This window comes from Xyrauchen texanus, chromosome 25 (assembly GCF_025860055.1).
Source record: "Xyrauchen texanus isolate HMW12.3.18 chromosome 25, RBS_HiC_50CHRs, whole genome shotgun sequence".
NCBI lineage: Eukaryota > Metazoa > Chordata > Actinopteri > Cypriniformes > Catostomidae > Xyrauchen > Xyrauchen texanus.
Genome location: NC_068300.1, coordinates 32,622,307 through 32,639,141, shown reverse-complemented (window position 1 = coordinate 32,639,141; position 16,835 = coordinate 32,622,307). Strand labels below are relative to the sequence as shown.

Genomic DNA, 16,835 nt, shown 5'->3' with positions numbered 1-16,835 from the left:
AGTCTCCACTCTCGTTGTGGATTAAGCGGAGCTGGAGCTCTTTAAGGGAAACGCCCGGCATTACATCTTTAATGCAGTTATATTTAATGCGTTATAGCTTTATTACATTTCAAATCATAAGGAAGCAGATCATGTAAATAACTACAAACTCCGAAACTGGCATTTCTCTGTGCGGTCAGCGCCTCTTCTATGAGTTGCGCGAATGTCCCGATCTAAGGGGGATAGATCGAAACTGCACCAGGATGATGCACACTCTGTTGCGGGGACACAATTGGCCGATTAATCGGTTATCGGCCCTTACCACCACCTTAGATATCGGCAGTGTTGGGTGTAATGCATTTCAAAATAATGTGTAATCTAATTGCATTTTGTGGTAACACAGTATTGTAAGGTTACTTTCAAAAATAAAGTAATCTGATTACATTTACATACATGAAAAAAATGGATACTTGGATTACACATTTATTGATAAGACATTTTAAAATGTATTACGTTCCTATGTTAGTACTTTTATGTGTGCTGCTGTGTCAGCTTATAAGCATGCGCTCTAACAAACCACCATGGCACTGAGGACACGTGTCAAGGCGACAGCAGATGAGTGAGCTGTGTTACTATGGACGTAGCGAAGCGTTTCAAGTTTTCATGCACTCACAATCAATCTCTGTGAGCTCTGTGTCAGCATGCTCCATGTCAACATGCTCCCAGCCCTGGCTGGTGAAGAGAGGCATGCAAGGCTGGGACGCCGACAAATCCTCCTCACATATCTGCGCTCTACCCCATAGCATGCTCTGTGAACAACAGGGCTGTGAATTTATCGGATATTATCACAGAAGAAAAAATTTACCTTGTGTGCTTAACTGAAACTTGGCCCAAACAGACTGATAGACTTTTGTTTAATGAACTTAATTCTACAGGCTGCGGGTTGTTTGATCTCCCGCGACCCACTGGCGACTCACTGGCAGAGTAATTGTGCTGCATAATCAACAATACAACATAAGTCCCATGGCTATTCCCCAGTTTAATTATTTTGAATGTCTCATTCTGAGTGACCATGCACCCTTCACTACTGCCATAGCTACAGTCTACAGGCCTGCTAAGACAAATGTAGATTTTCTATCACAGTTTGCAGATCTACTGTCTATGTTGTGCCTCAAGTTTGAGAGAGCTCTTATCCTGGGGGACGTTAACATCCACGTTGACATAAAAGACATGACAAAGGACATTATGTCCTTACTGGAGTGCTTTAATTTGAACCAGCTTGTGGACATTATGCTACACATAATAAAGGTCACACATTAGACCTTTTGATTGCAAATGGATCGTTTGTGCCTCAGTTTTCCTCCTCTGATTTAGAGATATCTTTTTTAATATTGAACTCCCACACTAACATTTCCTCTTCTCACACTATAAATGATCACAAATGGAAATCCATTGATCTCTCTGATTTCACTAACTTTATTGACTCTTCTTTAAGTTGTTTCTCTCCATCTGACCCTTTGGAGGACAGCATTTCTATGTTCTCTTGTCTGGCTTGGACTCATTTGCTCCTATGAAATCACGGTATGTCCTTTGTACGTTCCGCTCCCTGGTATAATGATGAGCTGCTCATCTCTCTGGCCTGAACGTACATTTCCAGGCTTGGAAAGACCACTTTCATGAATATATGGCAGAAATTGTATCTGCCATGTGCCGTTATTTTTCTCAGATAATTGTCAATAATCAAAGAAATCCCAGACAACTCTTTCATACCATTAACAAACTGCTCAAATGTAACAGTTCCTCTATTGTGCCTGCTTCAACTCACCTTTGTAATAGATTTCTTGATTTTTTTCAGCACCAAGATTGACAATGCTCGTAAATGCATTCTTAATACTCCTGTCTCATCTGCTTCTCCTTTTAGGATTTATTATTTCTCTGGCACCTCTTTCTGGTTTCTCTTGGTAATGAGGTATCACAAATGAAAGCTGCCACTTCCATAGTTGATCCTATTCCAACTTGTTTGTTTAAATCATGTTTTGCCTCTTTGTGTCCTGTTGTCTTGAGTATAATAAATGACTCCCTGTGCACTGATGTTGTGCCAGCAGCATTTAAAAATGCTACTGTAACCCCTGTATCAACTTTGACTTGGACAGTCTGAACAACTTTCAGCCCATTTCTAATCCTCCCTTCCTTGAAAACATTTTAGAACGCATTGTGGCTTCTCAAATATACACTCATCTCACTGTAAACAATCTTTTTGAGCCTCTTCAATCTGGCTTTCGCAAACTCCACAGCATTAGAAACGGCATTAGATAAGGTCACAAATGACTTGTTAATAGCTTCGGATTCTGGATGTCTTTCAGTTCTGATCCTTCTTGATCTCAGTGCCGCGTTTGACACTTTAGCTCATTCTCTTTTGCTCACTCGTCTTGAGACAGTTTTTGGTGTTACTGATTATATATTAAACTGGTTCAAGTCTTATCTCTCAGATTGTTGGCAGTTTGTTTCCTTGTGTGGATGTAGGTCCAAAGTTGGTTTGGTTAAATGTGTTTCACAGAGATCGATTTTGGGCCCCTTTTTAGCATTTACAGTTTTCCCCTTGGTCAACCCTTAAGATCTCTTGGTCTTAGTTATCATTTTTACACTCTAAATCTACCTTAAATAAGTTTCAGTATGTGTAAAACTCTGCTGCTAGAATCTTGACTAAGACCAGGACAAGTGATCACATCACTCCTATCTTGGAGTCCTTGCACTGGCTCCCTGTCAAGTTTCGTGTTGACGTTAAAATTCTCACGCTTACTACAAGGCTTTGCATGGTTTGGCCCCTCAATACTTGTCTGAACTTTTAACCCCTTATACTCCAACGTGTGATCTACACTCCTCCGAATCAGTTTTTTTAACTGTTCCTCCTACTCGTCTACGTTCTATGGGTGACAGGGCCTTCTCTTCTTTTGCTCCAAAACTGGTGGTTAGACATGCTGAATCTTTTAGTATTTTTAAATCTTCTGTTTGCTTTTCTGTGATTATTATTGTATTCTTTTTAAACTGTTCTGATTTTTTTGTTTTTGTAATTCAATGTATTTTTATTTTACTCTTGTAAAGCGCTTTGAGATGCAACTTTTGAAAGGCGTTTTGAAAGGCGCTATAAAAAATTGAGTTTTATTATTATTATTATTATCCTCACGTGCCTCCCTTGGGTGTCCCTCTGCAGCTGCCGCGGGAGGAGAGGGGAACGGTTTCGGGTTTATATGGAAATCAGCGCTTAACTTTCACAAGGTGGAAACATTTGCGGAGCAGCGTATTAAAAAAGACGTCACTAAGCAAACGCCTTTTTATGTTCTTTATGTACTGTAAACAAATAAACTTTGAAACAGACATAAATGCACACGGACATGCATGATGCAACACACAAGCAGACCTGTATATGCACATTGAAAAGAAACAATAAGCATTCAAATACACAATGGCTTTACTATCAAAGCTGTCTGCAAATGGGTATTCAGAAATGTTTTCAGTTCATTAGTATTCTTTTTCGGTTTTTCACACCAACACAAGTAAACAAGCTTACTGTGCACATACTGTACATGCCACACACAGCTAAGAAGGTTGTAGATAGCAGACACACACACACACACACACACACACACACCTGAAGATACTACAGCATATTGCAAGTTGCTTTCTTTGTCATGTTGCTGTAATTTTGTTATTGTTTTCAGTCAGTATTGAAGTACTAAAAGAACAATGAGTGTCACGTTTGTTTTTTCTCAGGTTTGATTTTTAAAAAGTAACTTCAAAGTAAAGTAATTAGTAATCTGATTAAATTTCCCCTGTAAAGTAATCCAATATTTTAGAGAAGTAATCAGTAATCCGTTGTGGATTACTTTTTTGAAAACAAAATCTACTATCGGTCGACCTTTACTTGATGGAGAAAATGTGCCTTTTTTTTTTTACTTTAGCTTTTAACTTGAATTTGTTAACCCAGGGTCATTTTTATTCCATTTTATTTTACACTGTTCATACTTTACCCTGGGTTAGTAATTAATCCTGAGTAGTCAGGTTTGCAGATAGGACCATGTAAATTTGTAAACACTGTGTTAATCCACTCTGATTGTCTTTAAAATTGTACAATCTCTTTGTCTCTCCAGTATACACATTTGCATCGGCATGTTAGCATTTCTAAGGGGCGGTCACATTACATTTTCAGCATGCAACATTATTTCGGACGGCGCAACGGAGAGGATATGATGTCACGCTTGATGGCTTTTTATTGTACAAAGTGCATGAATATTTAATCAGGCAAGCATGGTTTCGTTTATGATTGGTTGTTTGATGATAAACAACTTTTGTAACATTCCAGCAACACATTATTTTACACCGTATAACTTGGGCACCACATCTTGCTCTGGAGCAGGGCTTCATAGCTCGGGGTTAAAAGAGATATAAACTCAGGGTTAAGCATGGTGAGAAAAGAAAGATGAAGATATAATTGAACTAAGTTGACAGTACTGGTACTTATGTTAAGACGTGAATGGATCAGGTCTTTTCCACGGGCCCAATTGTGTGGCCGTAAAGGTTATTTTATACAACATGTGTTCTACAACATGTATGCATCTGAAAGGTGTTAACTGCTGTGCTTCAACAGGCCCCAGATCAGTTGTCATTATTTCACAGAACCTTAAAACTTGAAATAATTAGGTTTCTGGAAAAGTTTTTGGAGTTTGAGCTTGACACATTTTATAGTCTCTGTGTCAAAAATCCTTTGATAATCCATAAACCAAATGATCAAAGAGAAATGGAAAAATAAAAAATTATCATTTCATTTAAAATCATTCCTTATCTAAATAATGATGTCCTGTCATTCTCTTTCTCTCTCTCTCTCTCTCTCTCTCTCTCTCTCTTTCACAGATGGTGGCATTAGAGAGGCAGGTGTTTGATTTTTTGGGCTACCAGTGGGCTCCCATCCTTGCCAACTTCTTCCACATCCTGGTTGTCATCCTGGGACTGTTTGGCACCATTCAGTACAGACCTCGCTACATTGTAGTGGTGAGTACTGCATTTAATTCCTCTTCGCTATGGTAACTGGATGAATCTCACCAAAACATGTCCATGTCACATTTAATCCCAAAATGAAGCCTGATTTTATTAAATCATTTTTGCATTGTAACACAGGGCAGGCTATTGACACAGATTTAGATTAAATTTAGATTTGATTCGATTTGATATTGATTGCTATGGTTATATTTCAGTAATAATGTCCATTTTGCTTCCATAAGAAAGAAATGTTCTCATAGCTAATGCTGTTAATTATGCAAGGGGCCTTCTTAATAGCTACATTATAAAAATATTCATCTTACAAATTGTTAGGGTTACCTCGTCTTGTTTCACTGTTGCCCTTTTGTTTGCCATTTTTGTCACTTTTGCATTCCTTAGTTTTCACTTTTGTCCCTTGTGTAGCTCCATAGTCTCCCTGTTAGCGTTCATGTTCTCTGTCATTGTTTACACCTATCCTCATCAGTCTACCATTGGTTTCTGTTTATTCACCTTGTTATCTTGTTTTGAGTTCTGTTGTTCATTGGTTCCTGTCTTCCCTTGTCAGTGTATTTAAACCCTGTCTGTTTGTTCAATCGGTGTCTATCGTTGAATGTTGTTAGCCCGGTGTGTGTTCCCTGCCCGTTTTCCTCTGCCTTGTGTTTATTTCCCCATCGAGGGTTTTTCCTTTGTCCCCGTGTTTTCCGTGTACCTGCCCTGTTTGTTCCTCAATAAAGTTGAACTGCACTTGGATCCGCATCTCCTCGTCTGCCTTCGCTGCCCATTCGTAACACAAATGATGTTTTATTTGTTTGTCATCATTTTGTAAACAATATATGCTTTTTAAGAATCCATGTATTCAACCAATACATATGCTATTATATTGCATATATAACAGTTCTGTGAAAAAGTATTTGCCTCCATCCTGATTTCTTCTGTTTTTGTGGATATCTTATAATAAATTGTTTCAAAAATTCAAACAAAATCTAACATAAAACAAAGGCAGTCTAGAGGCAGAGTAAATACAAAATACAGTTTTTAAATGATAATGTTATTTATTGAAGCAAAAAAGTTTTCCAATTCTAACAGGGCCCATGTGAAAAAGTATTTGCCCTTGGTCAACTGTTTTGACAATTTGCCCAAATCTATAAAACTGCACTCATAATGGAGTTTAGCTGGAATAGACACACCCAGGCCTGTATACTGGCAACCCTGTTCAATCAAATCAGCACCTAAATAGAACTTTTCAACAGCATGAAGTTGGCTAAAAGGTTTCACCCAGTAGCACACAATGCCAAGGTCTAAAGATATCTCAGAAATTATGAGGAGAAAGGTGAATTGAAATACATCAGTCGGGGAAGGATTATAAAGCTATTTCAAAGGTTCTTGGACCAAAGAACCACAGTGAGAGCCATTATCTCCAAATGGAGAAAACGTGTCACAGTAGTCAACATTCCCAGAAGTGGACAACCTTCCAATATTTCTCCAAGAGCACCTCGACGACTCATCCAGGAAGTCACAAAAAAAGCTAAGCCTAAGAACAACATCCAAGGAACTGCAGGCCTCTCTCACATCAATGAAGTCACTGTTCAAAAATGCCATCCATGGAAGAGTGACGAGGCGAAAACCACTGCTTACCCAGAAGAAAATTAAAGGAATAGTTTACCCAAAAATGAAAATTTGCTGATGATTTACTCTCCCTCAGGCAATCAAAGATGGATATGACCTTCTTTCTTCATCATAAAAGGATTTAAGATTTTCAGGAAAGTATACCAGGTTTTTAGCTTCATCCAATGCAAGTGAATGGGCACCAATTTTTGATGGTCCAAAAAGCACATGACTCCAGCCAAACAAGTCTTCTGAAGTGAATCGATACATTTGTGTGAAAAACGAATCTCTAATTAAAACTTTATTAATTAAAACCAAAATTGATTAAAAGTTAAAGTTTTTATTAGCAATTTGTGTGGATTACTTTGATGCTGCCGTAATGTGAATTACGTGTGGAATTAAAGTTTGGTGAATTTTGACAGGTGAATTAATCACGTTGACCAATGGGAAGTTGCTTGGTTTGGCATTGACCACTAGTGCTTCGTACAAAGCTACACTGAATATTCACAATGGGCAAGGATTTCATTTTAGTGGCGAGTTTCTTTGTAATGCCACTCTCACAGAGTATAAAGTGCAGCATTAAAAAGAGGCTGCTTGACTCTTTATTTTTTGCAGGTTTCACAGGCGCTCAACCTTCTTCGTCCGTGGAAATTCACCATTCAAATGTAAATATGCGCGGTATACATAACACACCTTTGTCAGCCAGTGAGTAATCACAGACATTTTTAGAGACATAGTGCGAAATGTGGTCTCATATGCGAGTTTGGCGCATAGTAAAAGATCGATCATGGGATTTAAAAAATCGATAATTGAGATCATTCCAAGTATTTTGCATCAAAAAAATCTATATTTTTACCCAGTCCTGTTGTGAAATTATTTGTTTATCCTAATTAAGCAAATTTCCCATTGTTCTTAATTGTGATTCTTATTAGATTAAGAATGGAGGGAAATTTCATATAAATCGGCATACTGTAAAATTAAAGCAGCACAACACATGCTACAGTGATGTATTAAAAACCTGTCACTTTAAATAATTCAAATATATATTTTTTCGCATTACAGTAATTAGAATGGGAGGGGAGAATTATTATTATAATTTTCTTTACATGTAATATAATTTCTTATTTCTTTTTGATGTTTGGATGAAATTTGACATGTTTTGTGAGATTTACTCAACCGTGCTAGCTAACAATCTGTTTCACGCAATAACAGCATCCAGTGAATACATTTTTTATGACAGGGTTTTTAAGACATGCTTATATGCAAAAATGCTTTACATGTAAATCTGCTTACTGTTGATCAAAGACTGCAGGACACTTAGGCAGGCCCTTTGCTAATAATGAACTCTGGCACACAGGCCCACAGACACTGGACTGGGCCTTACACTTTGACACATTAGTTGGCATTTTAATCCCCTAAATATGCACCTAATTACCATGAATTAAATGATAAAGAGTCCAGCTCCTTAAGTTCTTCACTTGGTTGATCCATATACAGCTTCACTTCTAGTTCAACAGGATTATCAAGCTTTTAGTGTAGTTTATGACATGGTAAAGCAAACTATTTATTAATTTGGATATTCAGAATATTTTAAAGACTTAGTTTATGCAATAGTCCGACACTTGCTATTGCTAGTCAGAGGCAGGTTGTATTCATAATTTAGGGGGAGGAACATTCTCATTCTAGAGAGAATTATATTGAACAAAAATGTGCATACGCCTCTGCAAACATGATGAGTCATCAATATTTTTAGTCCCACAGGAAAAAGACCTTTAAAATGCTTTCATTTTAAGCGTGAATCTACCAAGTCAACTTTTTATGATTTAAACTTCCTACACAAAATTCTCACATTTGTGAAAAGAGATATCATCATCCCCTAAACCACAGCAACAAGAAAGTTGAGCAGCCAAGAATAAAACAAAGTGATGAAAAAGTATTAAGAGTCAGAAGTGATACATGAGATGAGAAACAAGGCTTTAAAGAGATGAGAAACACAGCACTGAGACTCCTGGGAAACATGAGGGAGTATTGCTCATGCTTGTGTCTGTGTGATGAGTTACAAAGGATTTTTTTGCTCCATGACAGGTTAGAATTACACCAGTCGCCATGTAATAATGATTTGAAGTCTGAATCATGCTGTCTGAGATTCACCATTTCTATTTAAGACATTTATCTTCTTATAGACAGAAATATTAAGGCCTTAAGCTTATTAGTTCAGTCTTGCTGACCTGCTTGTATTTTTTCCTGAGTCATGACTAGATCCAATATCCAGTCAAGCAAACTGTGCAGTAGCCTAAATATTAAAAGTAATATTTCAGGATTAAATACAATTTAATGTCAATTAACAGCATTTGTAGTATTCTGTCAAATGCCACAGAAAATCATTTCAACACATCCCTCCATTACTAAAAACCAACAAAAAAGGCTTTAAGATTAAAGGGTTAGTTCACCCAAAAATGAAAATTATCCCATAATTTACCATCCTAAATATCCTGGTTCTTCCAAGCTTTATATTGGGAGTATATGGTACCTTAGATTTTCAATCCCCAAAAAGCACATCCATCCATCAAAAAAGTAATCCACATGGCTCGAAGTGGTTAATAAAGGCCTTCTGAAGCAAAGTGATGCATTTTTGTAATAAAAATATCCATATTTATAACTTTATAAACTCTAATCATTGGCTTCCAGTAACGGCCGTCCGCGCGTTCACAAGAGAGTCGAGTTCCGGCTTATGACGTAAATGTAGCGTAAGCTCCGGTGAGCAGTGATGAAAGCGGAAGTGTTATAACTCCCATTGTGTTTGGCTGAAAGAAGAAAGTCATATACACCTAGGATGGCTTGAGGGTGAGTAAATGATGGGATAATTTTTGGGTGTACTAACCCTTTAATGCACCTATAATGGAAGTCTATGGTGCAAAGTTTTAAAAGCAGAAATATTAAGGTTAAATTTGGCTAAAGCATTTTGTAAAATGGTGCAAGGGTTTTATGGTAATTTTTTACAATTGGTGAAGGGTGTGAGTATGCACGAATTGAAGCAGTGGTGAACCACTATATAATTGAAGGCTCCAATGTTTAATAAATAGTTAAAGTTGCACTTAGTAATATTTTCCTAATTAAAAATGTTTTATTCCTAAAAAATCATTTTAAAACATATGTATACAATCATGAGCACTCACATGAGATGAAGACTCATGAGAACTGACAGGAAACCTGTGATCCAATCAATGTTACCAAAATTTAACAGGCGTTTCTTTTTTCACCCCATTTTATTGTCTCTCAAACTCTGTCTGAAAGCTTAGATAGCAATAAATATCAGCAGTCTCTTGTGTTATCTGTGGGTGGTGTGCTAATTCAATAGAATTTATGAGCTTGTAAAGGCCTTATTGAATGGTGTTGTGTACGGTAAACAAAAATACAAACGAGCAGAAAGACAGTTCTGCTGTAAATTAAGAAAAAGGGTGGAACAAAGACAGATAAACGTCTACAGATAAAAGATAAGAGCTGTAAACACTCACTGGGAGTTTGAGGTTTTTAAGCATCTACTTGACTTCCATGTTCCCATACACTCTGAAACAATAGCTCTAGTGTTACTGTTGGAACAGGTTGAGTTTTAACCTTCTATGGTTCTCTTGAATAGTTGATTCTGATTGGTCAGTCGTGGAATTCTGCGGTCAAATATTTTTGTATAATGACTACTAAACTGTAGGGCTGGGTATTGATACAAATTTCCAGATTTGATTCTGATTCACAAGCTTTCGATTCAATATCAATTAATATGGGTATATGTAAGTTATAATGTCCCCTTTGCTTGCATATGAAAGCAGTTATCTCCTAGCTAATGCTGTTAGTTATACGGGGGACCTTCTATCTTGGTACATTCCAAAAATATTAATTTGACTAATTATAGGGGTCTGAGTAGCTCAGCGAGTAAAGACACTGACTACCACTCCTGGAGTTCGCAAGTTCGAATCTCAGGGCGTGTTGAGTGAATCCAGCCAGGTCTCCTAAGCAAACAAATTATTCCAGTTGCTAGGGAGTGTAGAGTCAAATGGGGTCTCCTCATGGTCGCTATAATGTGGTTTGCTCTTGGTGGGGCGCATGGTGAGTCATGTGTGGATGGCGTGAAGCCTCCACATGCGCTACGTTTCCGAGGTAACACCCTCAACAAGCCACTTGATAAAACGTGTTGGTCTCAGATGCAGAGGCATTGATTAACCCCAGATGCACTTTGGGGCCGATCAGGGGCGGACTGGCCATTGGCCATCGAGAGAACCGAGCAGGCCAGTGGGTCGGCTGTGAAACAGGCTGAATGGGCCGCGATAAGCTAAAATGAGCCGCCGTGTTATGCAGAACAGACCACAAAACGGTGCCATGATATGCAAAAAAGGACAGCGAACACCCCGCTCAATTTTTGGGCCAGTTGCTTTGTTAAATTCCGGGCCGATTTCTCTTCCCAGTCCAGCACTGCCTGAACTCCGGTATTTACGCTGTCAGTCATATAGGTTCTGATTTGTTGTTGCTGTATTAACCGATGCATGAGCTCCAGAAAGGGGGCGGGGAGCAGCAGCTCATTTGTAATTAAAGAGACACACACGAAATCAGCGTGTTTTTGATTCTACCCAAAAAGAGGCATTTACAACATGGTATAATAAATGATCCATGGGTTATTTTGAGCTGAAACTTCACAAACATATTCTGGAGACACCTGAGACATGTATTACATCTTGTAAAAAAGAGCATAATAGGTCTCCTTTAAATGTTTGTTGTTTTGAAGCTATTGACTGTAAACAACAGAAAGGGTATTAAAAGAGATATTACTCAATGACAAAGGGGTTGTGTGGATCTCGGCTTTGGACCCATATTACACCAACAACTTTTACTGAACATGTAGGGAAACGATCTTGCAGCTGAAATCTCCACCACTATACTACACAATTACTGGTGAGTGAAATATAAACGTTTATCAGCCAGTCGCCGAATATATTCATTTTAGTCACATAATTTGGTTTCAAATATGAGCAATTTCCTCTCATTGTAGTAGACGGCTGTGCTTAAAGTTAAAGATCGATCTGGGGTTTAAGAATCGATAATGAATATCACAATGCATCAGAAAATCTATATTTTTACCCACCCCTACTAAACTGCATAATTGACCATTGTACCAGTCAAACGATTTTCTACATAGCTGTACTTGTTTCAAGTCTCTCCCCGCTGCTCTTCTCCTTGAATGAACTGCCAAGGAACACTCTGTCAAGCTCCTGAAGTTTTGCAGATGACACGACAGTAATCAGCCTCATCTAAGATAACGGTAAGTCTGCATAGAGAAGGAAGGATAAACAGTTGATAAACCAGGCTGGCTGGTGTAGTCCAAAACTTTTAAGCTGAACACACTCTAAACAGTGGAGATGATAGTGGATTTCAGGAGAAACACCCCAGCGCTAACTCCTCTCACTATTCTAAACTGCACTGTGGCAGCTGTGGAGTAATTCAAGTTCCTAGGCTCTACCATCTCACAGGACCTGAAGTGAAAGAGCCACCTAGACTATGTTGTGGAAAAGGCCTAGCAAAGTTTGTACAACTTTTGCCAGATGAAGAAATTCAACATGCCACATGCGCTGCTGATATAGTTGTACTCAGTCATTAACCGCTTTTCCACCATCAGGCCAGTGCGAGCCAGGGCTATCAACAGGTCAGACAGGGCCAATAGGCCTCGGACCTTGACCAAAACCGATCTGCTTTCCCATTATAGGGCCAGTAGCACTTCAGCGTTATCCCTAAAACCCACCATTAATAAGCCACCCTGGTGCTAACTTCACACAACCCTGCACATTTCACAAGCAAGAGGGATGCTCGAGCTGAGGTATCGTGTTATCTAGTTATGTGGAACATCAAGTTTATATTGTATGTAAAGATTAGCTAGCTATCAAGATAAGCTAACTTTGACAGCTCACTAAATGTAACTGCCATGTTGCCCGAGTGGTCTCTCCACTTTCAGTGGGGGTGATGTCCCAGCACACCATTCATGATCTCAAACCATGGAAAATGTTTTCCTTTGGGCACCGCTTTGTCCATTGTGCACCTTAATGGATTACAAAGGACAGCTCGGACTGCTAAGAGAATTAGTGGTGCTTCCCTGCCCATTCTCCAAGAACTGTACAGCTCCAGAATGAGGAAAAGGGCTGAAAAAAATCACTCTGAACCCCACTTACCCAGGCCACTACTACTTTGAACTGTTACCCTCTGGCCAGCACTACAGAGCACTGAGCAGCAGAGCAGCCAGGCACAAGAACAGTTTTTTCCCTAAGGTCATCCACCTCATGAACAGTTAAAACCACCCTCAAGGACTCACTACAGTGCAATATAATCATGTGCAATACCTAATTAACATTTGTATTTATATTTATTTTATATACTCTATCTCTTCTACCATTACATTCCCTTGCACAAAACTGCATATTTGCATATACTGTATATCATTTTTGTACATTCGTTATTTTTTGTCTTGTGTATTTCTAAGTATATATTTTTTCACTTTTTTTTATTTTATTATCTGTGTCTTGTTTCCTTTTTACACTGAAATCTTGTAACCAAATCTTTTCATACCAAAATTTGAATGGGCAGATCTATACATATATCCATGTTTTGATGGAGTCTTGACTGAGGGCCTTTATTTGCTTTGCTAACTGTATAAAACAGACTGAACAATAAAAAACCAATTGGCAAGCTGCTCTTGTTAACCTATAGCCTGTGATGTGCTCAACATGTTTAAACATGTTTGGTTTTGATCTTTTTGACAGTACGTTGTATGGACAGCCGTGTGGGTGGCCTGGAACGTCTTCGTCATCTGTTTCTACCTAGAGGTTGGAGGTCTGTCAAAGGTAAGAGAGACTGAGGGGGTTATGTAGGGGTCAGTCAAAGTTTATGAACACGAGGCATTTTAATGACCATGTTTTACAGTTAAACAGGACCATTTGTGATGTCTTTACAGACAGTCTAAAGCTGCATTTTTATATGTTTGTGTGGCTTTGTGTCTTTTTAGTTATCTCTGCTGAAAAATAAAAAGCTTAAACCAGCCTAAGATGGTTTGTTGGTCTTAGTTGGTTTAAATTGGTCTAGCTGGTCCCCCAGTCTCAACAAGCATGTCTTCTACTTTGGGAAAGCTGATCTTAAGCTGGTCTAGTGGGTCTCCTAGTATGGTGTTGCTGGTCTCCCAGTCTGGCAAAGCAGGTCTTTAGTTGGTTAAGATGGTCTCCAGCTGGTCTAGCTGGTCTCCCAGCCTGGTTAAGCTGGTCTTCAGATAGTTTAGCTGGTCTCCCAGTCTGGTTAAGATGGTCTTTAGCTGGTTAAGTTGGTCTCCCTTCCTGGCCAAGTAGGTTTTCAGCAGGTATAGCTGGTCTGCCAGCCCAGCCAAGCAGGACTTCAGCTTGTTTAGCTGGTCTCCATATAGTCTAGGGAGCCAGCCTGCCTTGCCAAGCAGTTCTTCAGCTGGTTAAGCTGGTTTTCCAGCCTGGTTAAGATGGTCTGCTGCTTGTTTAGCTGGCCAGCCAGTTGGTCTACCAGTGTGTCCAGCTGACAAGTGTCCAAACCCCTTGCAATCAAGACCAGGCGACTTCTGCGAATATGCAACCATCTTAGTGTGGTTTAAGTGGTTTTGTTTTTTCAGCAGAAACATATCTTATGCTTGGCTTTGCATTGAGCACTCTAGAAACTAATATATAACAACCGATTGTTCCAGTGAAGTGTTTTTGCAGAGGGAATGAAATCAGGTTAAAGCCCTAAGGTGTTCCATTTGAAAACAGAAGTTAACAGAATCTTAGAGCACTTGTTTGTGTTATCCCAACCTGACACAAACCACCCATTCCAGGATACACGTTTCTTTACATGTGCTGACAGGTCATGGACACAAACATTTAGCCCCTAGTGTGTTAGCAGTGAGAAACGAGCTTGCTTTATAATTTATACATTCTCCTCTCTGTGTGTGTGCTTGTTTATGACTGTTTTTTCAGCCAGTTTCCTTGACTCAGATCTCTTATTCCCACAACGGAAAGCACTTATCCGCTTTCAGAATCTGGAGTGAGATTGTAGGAGAACATCTCGAAGTCTCAGTAGATCCATATAGAGTGAAACAGAGTTAATGTGGTACACATGTAAGGAGCTATTGTTATCAGATTTAACATTGTTTTCCACCGTTATCGCAACCACATGGGACAAATGGCTAAAATTGTGCCAAGGAAATGGGAATAATTGTTAAAGCAGCTTTCTATCTCAACCTGAATTTCTATGCTGGGGATATTGACATGTTCTTGTCCTATACATTGACATGCATACAAATTCATTGAAAGTTTATGAGAACAGACCAAATGTTCTGTATTAACTTTTGATATTCATGATCTGTAGATGAGCTCACCAAAATTTAAACTGGAAATTTAAACTATGGTATACTTTCGACTCGGCATAAGCAAAATAATCAGAGTAAAAATGATTTAGCTTCTAGGCCATTTGGTCCAAATGTTACAAGCCAACACATAAATGCAAAAGGGTTTGAGAGACTCCAAATTTGACACCAGGAATGTTCAGACTTTCACAACTTTTTATCATAAGTTTCCATGGGCTGCCATTGACCACCCATATGTATAAAGAGGTTCCTACTTGCTTTCGATGCTTGGCCCCTAAAAACGTTGTTTACTTTATGTATGAATCACCTTTACCTTAGGGGACATTCCCAGACATCCTCAAATAAATGTTAAAGCTAAGTAAAGTAAAGATTCTCTTTACCATTTTGTAATTCTTCAAAACCTCCCCTCTGCCCTTCTCTCTACTGATTAACAGTGATGTATCTACAGTCCACTGCTGCCCACCTTGAATTTGGGGTTTTGCTTTCACACTCTTACTCTGCTTCCTTTGTTTTACACAGTTACGCTCTGTCACCCCCACCCTTCTCTTTACTGTCACTGGTGGGACACCCTCCCCCCAAAGACCCCACCTCCACTGCATAAACTGAAAACACATGAATATTCATGAACTGTTGCAGACAGATCTGCTGTCCAGAACGCAATGAGTAGAACCACATTGATCCTCTCCATTCTGTTTCTCTGTGTGTTTTACCTCCATTTGCCACTTGTCCTCCTGCTGTCCATATGTAGCAGTGAGGCAGTGCTGTGTGTCCATCTGTCGAATTAATGCCTGAGTCGGCCCTCTGCCACCTGCTCCCCATAACACCCCACTATTCAGCCATGTGAAACCCCACCACACTTCACACACATGCACACGCACACACAAACTTGTTTTTATATCATTGTTGGGACTACTCATTCTGCATGACTTCCATGCATTTTATGGATTACATACAGATCTAATGATAATTTCCATCTCCTAACCCTACCCCTAAACCTAACCCTCACAGAAACCTTTGTGCATCTTTACATTTTCAAAAAAACATAGATTAGTATGTTTAATAAGCCATTTCCCTCATGGGGACCGCTGGCTTGGCCCCACAAGGTAGGTGATCTCAGGTTTTACTTTCTTTGTGGGGACATTTGATCCCCACAATATAGCATAAACATGTACACACACAGCCCATCTTAAACCCTCAGTGAAACACCTCAAAACACTGCTGTCTCACTGTTGTCTTCAATGTCATACTTTATATGAAAAAGCAAATATTGAACTATAATTTTGATAACACTTGGCCATTGATAAGCATTCACAATCAGTTTGACTTAAAGGTGTATTTTTATTATCTCACCTTAATATGCAGAGACAACTGTAAGCAAGCCTTTTGTCAAAAAACCAAGCATACGGCTTTAGCTGTGAAAGAGAGAGCGAAAACCGATGGAGAGAAAACGTTGCGTAAAATAACTTATAAGACAATGATACTTTTAGAAGTAACGTTTCCCAACACGGGCAACAGAAAACTCTTTCATATTTATGAAACAGGACATCCCCTCTGTATCTCAGTCTCAGTCTCTGTGTCTCATTGATTGAGGTGTTTTGATGGGGTTGTCCTCTCATGCATAGCTGCAGGCTCTGGCTGTCAGTCTCACACTGTGGCCGTGATTAAATACTAGGCAGTTCAGTCTGAATCAACACCCTGCCTGACACGCACACACTTCTCAATGACATATAATGTGTTCTGGACCTAAGCGATACTTTTAATGATAATGCCTACTGATGCTAAAGAGGACAAACACCTCTATCCTGTCGATATCCAGAAAGAG

At 39.0% G+C, this 16,835-nt stretch overlaps 1 protein-coding gene across 2 annotated transcripts in view; it reads left to right on the top strand.

The window, feature by feature from the left end:
• Positions 1 to 16,835, top strand: part of LOC127618876 (sodium/potassium-transporting ATPase subunit beta-1-interacting protein 3-like) — an 86,716-nt gene that overhangs the window by 35,046 nt on the left and 34,835 nt on the right. For both annotated transcript variants that reach the window (XM_052091547.1, XM_052091546.1), the window contains exons 2-3: positions 4,888 to 5,025; positions 13,416 to 13,496. In XM_052091547.1, coding sequence (XP_051947507.1) covers positions 4,888 to 5,025; positions 13,416 to 13,496 — 219 coding nt within the window. The remainder of the gene's footprint in view (positions 1 to 4,887; positions 5,026 to 13,415; positions 13,497 to 16,835) is intronic.